At 54.0% G+C, this 6,342-nt stretch overlaps 1 protein-coding gene across 1 annotated transcript; it reads right to left on the reverse strand.

The window, feature by feature from the left end:
* Positions 1 to 260: 260 nt before the first annotated feature.
* Positions 261 to 5,581, reverse strand: LOC112125274 (myosin-7; the record flags this gene model as incomplete). Its single annotated transcript, XM_024223706.2, has 7 exons — positions 261 to 417; positions 576 to 710; positions 1,138 to 1,233; positions 3,071 to 3,346; positions 3,473 to 3,598; positions 4,873 to 5,076; positions 5,222 to 5,581. Coding segments are annotated over 7 exons (1,218 nt in total), but the record flags the coding sequence as incomplete, so codon positions are not given.
* Positions 5,582 to 6,342: the final 761 nt, after the last annotated feature.

Here is a 6,342-nt window from a genome sequence, read left to right on the forward strand (position 1 = left end):
GGGGGCGAGGCTCGGCAGGGGGCACTGCGCTGTGGAGAGACAGGGGCGGGGCTCGGCGGGGGGCGCTGCGCTGTGGGGAGCCGGGGGTGGGGCTCGGCGGGGGGCGCTGCTCTGTGGGGAGCTGGGGGTGGGGTTCGGATGGGGGAGCTGGGGGTGGGGCTCGGCGGGGGGCACTGTGCTGTGGGGAGCCAGGGGCAGGGCTTGGCGGAGGCGCTGTGCCGTGGAGCGTGTTTATTTAAAGTCACACGCAGAGTGCACGGTGCTATACAATGCATTTTATTCTACAGTCTGGGAAGGGGGCATGGGGGCCGACACTGATATACAGAGAGCAGGGGTGGGTCGGGGTGGCGGGGTCTGTCAGTCGCAGCCGGGGGGGTGCCGGGGGGGTCACGGGAGTTACTCCTCATTCAGCCCCTTCTGCAAAAGAACAGAGAGAGAAAGCGAGTGTCAATACGAGGGCAAAGACGTGGAAGGGAAGATGGGAGGGTAGAAGAGGTGACAGGAGAAATGGGGAAGGAGAGGAGAAGAGGGGGTAGGGTCAGAGGAGGGGGAGGGGCAGCCCCACCATGGCCCACCTTGGCTCCGATGTCGCGGCTCTTGGCCCGCAGCTTGTTGACCTGGGACTCGGCGATGTCGGCCCGCTCCTCCGCCTCGTCCAGTTCGTGCTGCACCTTCCGGAACTTGGCCAGGTTGGTGTTGGCTTGTTCCTCCTGCCGGGGGAGAGAAACTGGAGTGTTACCCTGTGGAACTGCCCGCTACTGGGTCTGCAGCGCAGCCCAGAGTTCAGCATGGCCAGGCCCCTGCACCTACCTGGGTACTGCCCCAAGGCAGGGGGTGCCTGTCCCACTGGGGACACAGAGAAGAAAATGGGATGTGTTAACCTTGGAACTACCCACCACTGGATTTCCAACAGATAAGGGCTCAAGGAAGAATAGGAGGGGGCCAGCTCCCCTGTACTGATTGGTTACAATCCATCCATTCTTCCATTTTCTCATCCAACCTTTCCATCAACTCTCCATCTATCCACCCACTCAACTGTCCATCTGCCCGTCCATCTGGGTTTTGGGGTCCGGGGGAGGAGGAGGTCTGGATTCCAGAATGCATCATGGGGAGGATCTAGAAGTTCTGGACACTCACCGCCTCCTCGGCCTGCCGCTTGTAGGCTTTGACCTTCAGCTGGAGTTTGTCTACCAGGTCCTGGAGACGGATCAGATTCTTCCTGTCCTCCTCAGTCTGGAGAGATGAGGGGGGAGGGGGGAAGAAATTCTGGATTCAGCCAGTGGCTCTGGAACCCAGCTGCTCGAGAACCATGGGGGTCTGGATTAATCCCCAACCTCCGTTCATGACCATAAGTCTATGTGTGCTTCCTCAAGTGGGGGTGGTAACAAAAGAGCCCCATAATTACTCTAGACCTGTCTAAAACCCAAGGGCTGCTGGGGTATCCTTGATCTACAAGTTAAAAAGGCCAGTGTGAGGGGTGATGGTTTCTAGATCCATCATGTTCTAGACCAAAAGCCAAGCCAGTTAGGAGTTGGTTGTACAGCAGGACTGGGTAAGAGCCAGGGTCTAGAACAGCATGATGGCTGGGGATGCTGAGATACTCCTGGCTGTTACTGTAGAATATGGAGGTAACCCATGGGGATTTCATGCAGGGTTTGAGACTATGGAGTGAATGGTGTTCTTGAGTTTGGCAGTGGAACAGAGTGCTAATGGGTGTGCTATGCTCTAGAGCAGGGGTGGCCAAACTTTTTGGCCTGAGGGCCGCATCGGGTTTAGTAAATTGTATGGAGGGCTGGTTAGGGGAAGGGTTCATGGGCCGGCCCCCACCTCCTATCTGCCCCCTCCCGGGGACTCCTGCCCCATCCAACCCCCCTGTCCTCTGACTGTCCCTGGACCTCTGACACCCCATCCAACCCCTCCTCTCATTCCTGATGGCCCCCTGGGACCTCTGACCCATCCAACCACCCCTTCTCCCTGTCCCCTGACTGCCCCCGGAACCCCTGCCCCTGACTGCCCCCTGCCGCCCCATCCAACCCCCCTTCTTCTTCCTGACTGCCCCCCCGGTACCCCTGCCCCCATTTAACCCCCTGTTTCCCCCTGACCACCATCCACACCCCTGCCCCCTGACCACCACCCCGAACTCCCCTGCCCTCTATCTAACACCCCCTGCTCCCTGCCCCCTTACCGCGCTGCCTAGAGCACCGGTGGCTGGCGGCGCTATAGCCCCACTGCCTGGCTGGAGTCAGGCCACGCCACGACCCCCACCGCACAGCACAGAGACCAGGTCAGGCCGGGCTCTGTAGTGGCGCTGCCCCAGGAGCTCACAGCCCCACCGCCCAGAGCATTGCGCCGGCGGCGGAGCGAGCGAGCTGGGGCTGCGGGAGAGGAGGGAGAGCGGGGGAGGGGCCGGGGTCTAGCCTCCCGGGCCAGGAGCTTGGGGGCTCTAGAACATGTGAAAACTATTCTAGAACAAGTCAGGGAAGTCTATGGCCTGTAATATACAGGAGATCTGGCTAGATGACCACAATGGTCCTTTCTGACCTTGGATCTATGACTCTAGGTCATCTATGGTCTAGCATAGATCAGGTTATGTTCTGCGCCACATGTCCCTCGTTCTCAAGTGGATAGCTTGTGTTCTGGTGCAGAGGTTTCTGGAACAGGACATGCTCACCGAGGTCTACAATGATCAGTAAGATGTTCTAGACCAGGCAAACAATTCTGTAGCATGTGTCTTGAGTGCGATGCTCAAGTCCTAGTGTGGGATGGTCAGAAGCCAGGTATTTGCGATTCAGAACAGCTAGGATGATGTTCTGGATAGGACCGTACATGCCCTGGGGCATGTGTCATATGTTCTAGAGAATACATAGCGTGCTTGGGGGCAGGCTACTTGTGTTCCATGTCAGACAACTCATGTTCTAGACTGCAAGTTCTGGGGCATGCACTTCAGGTTCTAGAGCACACATTGTGTTCTAAGGCATGCGACTCGCATTCTGGAGCATATCATTTGTATTCTGGACTGCAAGATTTGCAGCTCCTCTTGTTTCCAGACCCACCCCCTCCCAGCAGGTACCTGGTAGGTGAGCTCCTTGATGCGCCGCTCTGATTTGCGCAGGCCCTTGATGCTCTCCGCGTTGCGCTTCTGCTCCGACTCCAGCTCGTTCTCGAGCTCCCGGACACGCGCCTCCAGCTTCTGCAGCTGCTTCTTGCCGCCCTTGAGGGCCAGCTGCTCAGCTTCATCCAGCCGCAGCTGCAGATCCTTGATGGTCTGCTCCATGTTCTTCTTCATCCGCTCCAGGTGGGCGCTGGTGTCCTGCTCCTTCTTCAGCTCCTCCGCCATCATCGCCGCCTGCCGGCCAGAAAGAAGAGTCATTCCCTGCCCCCCTGAGCCAGCCAGTATCCCCACCCTGGGACTAGATCGGAGCTGGTGCCCCCTACAGGGAACAGGCCCCCTGTCCCACTCCCTTGCACTCACGTCGGTGATGGCTTTCTTGGCCTTCTCCTCGGCATTCCTGCACTCTTGCACGGCCTCCTCCACCTCTGTCTGCAGCTGGGACAGATCCATCTCCATCTTCTTCTTCTGGTTGATCAGGCTGGTGTTCTAGATCAGTGGGTGAGGGGAGATAAGCTCAGAGGCGGCATCGTTCCATCAGATCTAGAGATAGTTCCCTGACAGCTCAGGATCCGAGCCATCTGAGCTCTTTCCCTGGTGGGCTAGAACCCCATGCTGGCAAGTCTGTTCTAGATTTGCTTCTCTGGGAGAAATGCCATTCCCTAAAATGTTCTAGCTCCTTGATATTGAATTAAATGGAATCAGGGGGTGGTTGTTGAGACTCAAGCTCTAGATTGGCCTAAAACCAGCTGGTGGAGTGAGGTCTGTACAGGCACCAGACAAATAAGAGACTCTTGTCTCTCACACACAGAGCAGTGACTATTTTCTAGACTTATCCCACTCAAAATGGGCATATTCTAGACTATTATCTGCACAAAAGGAGTAATTATCATATTCTAGACTGTCACCTCACCCAAATGTTCTACATTATTGCCCCAGCCAAATGGTGCAGTGATCCCATTCCAGGATGTTATTTTACCTGACCAAGACAAGTTCTAGACATTTCCCCCCAAGCAATCAGGACACTGGCCATATTATACATATATTCTAGACTATCACCTCACTCAAAACATGTTTGTCATGTTCTAGACTCTTAGTCAGACTAAACTGGGTGATAACCATCTTCTAGATGATTATTCAGAACAAATAAAGTGATGTTTATATTTCAGAGTATTATCCAGAACAAATAAAATGACCACCATGTTCTAGATGACTATTCTGAATGAACTTGGCAATGGCCATCTTCTAGACTACTATCCAGAAAGTGCTGAGCTCTAGCCGTGTTCCAGAGCATCACCCAAACCCATTCCTGTCATGAATGAACAGGGAAGCCCATATGGTTGTGATCTTGTGCTACATTGTTTTCCAGACAGAGTGGATATTCTAGACTATTAGTGGATATTCTAGACTATTATCTAGAACAAATCAAGTAGCAATCACATTCTAAATGGTTATCCAGACACAAAAATGGCAGTATCAAGGCTCTAGACCACTTCCTAGAGCAAACAAAGTGCTGCTCATGTTCTGGATTACAATCCAACCTCAACACAGCAGCACCCACACTCTAGATTATGGCTGTCGTGTTCTAGATCACTCTCCAGACCCAACAGGGCAGTGTCAATGTTCTAGGCTCCTGTCATGAATGAACAGGGAAGCTCACATGGGTCAGGGATGGGAACCGCTGCTGGGGCCAGGTTTTCTGTAGTGGACCAAAGGGGGTTCTGCTCAAGGGGTCAGATGTCGGGGGTCCCCATCTCTCTCACCTGGGTGTGGAGCAGCTGGACTCTCTCGCTGGCTTCTATCAGCTCCTGCTCGGCCAGTTTCCGGGCGCGCTCCGTCTGCTCCACCACGGCCCGCAGCTCCTCCAGCTCGGCCGTCAGCAGGTTGTTCCGCCGCTCCACAATGGCGATGTTCTCCTTTAGGTCCTCATTGGCCCGGACGACGTCGTCCAGCTGGATCTGGGTGTCCTGGGGTGGAGGGAGAACAGGCCATGAGTGGGGAGACAGGGCATGGCCAGGACCCTCCCCTCCACAGCACAGCGCCCCCTAGGGCCAGGCTGGGAGACAGGGAACCACTGGGACCCCCTCACAGCACAGCGCCCCCTGGAGGTACCTTGAGCAATCCCTGCAGCAGCTTGACTTGTTTCTGGGCCTCGGCCGCCATGCGGTTGGCGTGGCTCAGCTGGATCTCCATCTCGTTGAGGTCGCCCTCCATCTTCTTCTTGACTCTCAGCGCCTCGTTGCGGCTGCGGGTCTCGGCGTCCAGCGAGGTCTGCAGCGAATCCACCACCCGCAGGTGGTTGCGCTTGGCCTGCTCCATCTCCTCATCCTTCTCCGCCAGCTTCCGCTCGAAATCCGCCTTGAACTGGTTAAACTCCAGCTGCGCCCGCAGGATCTTCCCCTCCTCGTGCTCCAGAGAGGCCTGGGGGGTGGGGGGAAGGAGGGAGGATGAATGAATGAGAGAAAAGAGAGAGAGAGATTAATACAAAGAAAGAAAGAAAGAAAAGGAGAGGGGAGGTGGAGAGAGAAGGAAGGAGTAAATATATCAGAGGAAGAATGAAAAATGAGGCAGAAAGATTTAAAGAATGAATGAAAAAGGGAAGAGTGAATGAAATAGAAAGAATGGAGAAAGGATTGGAAAGAGAGAGAGAGGAAAAATGAAATCCCAAATAAGAAAGAAAGAAGAAATATGTTTAAGGAAGGATGAAAAAAAGACAGAGAGGAGGAAGGAGTGAGTGGAAAAAGAAGAGTGGATGAAGAGGAAAGAATGGGGAAGGCATTGGAAAGACAGAGAGGCAAAATGAAACCAGAAATGCATGAAAGAAGGAATGAAAAAGAAGACAGGGAGAAAAAAATGAATCCAAGACAGAGGGAGAAAGAAAGGAGGAATGAAAAAAAGCAGAGATGGAAAGAAAGAAGAAATTAATGAAGGAGGAGATGAATGGAGACCAAAAGAGAGAGAAGAAATGAATGGAGGGAAAAGATAGAAAGAAGGAATAAAGAAAAGCAAAGAAAGAGAGGAAGGAGAAATCAATAGAAAGAAAGAAAGAAAGAAAGAAAGAAAGAATTGAAAAAGTGGCAGACAGAAGAAAAGAATGAGTGAAAAAAGCAAGGGTGAATGAAAGGGGAAGACCGGGGAAAGGGTTGGAAAGAGAGAAAGGGAAAATAAAATCAGAATAGGCAGAGCCGGCGCTGGGGGGGTTCCCGGCTGACCCCCACGCGGCTCTGGGAAGG

This window comes from Terrapene carolina, unplaced genomic scaffold (genome assembly GCF_002925995.2).
Source record: "Terrapene carolina triunguis isolate 2854851 unplaced genomic scaffold, T_m_triunguis-2.0 Scaffold15883, whole genome shotgun sequence".
NCBI lineage: Eukaryota > Metazoa > Chordata > Testudines > Emydidae > Terrapene > Terrapene triunguis.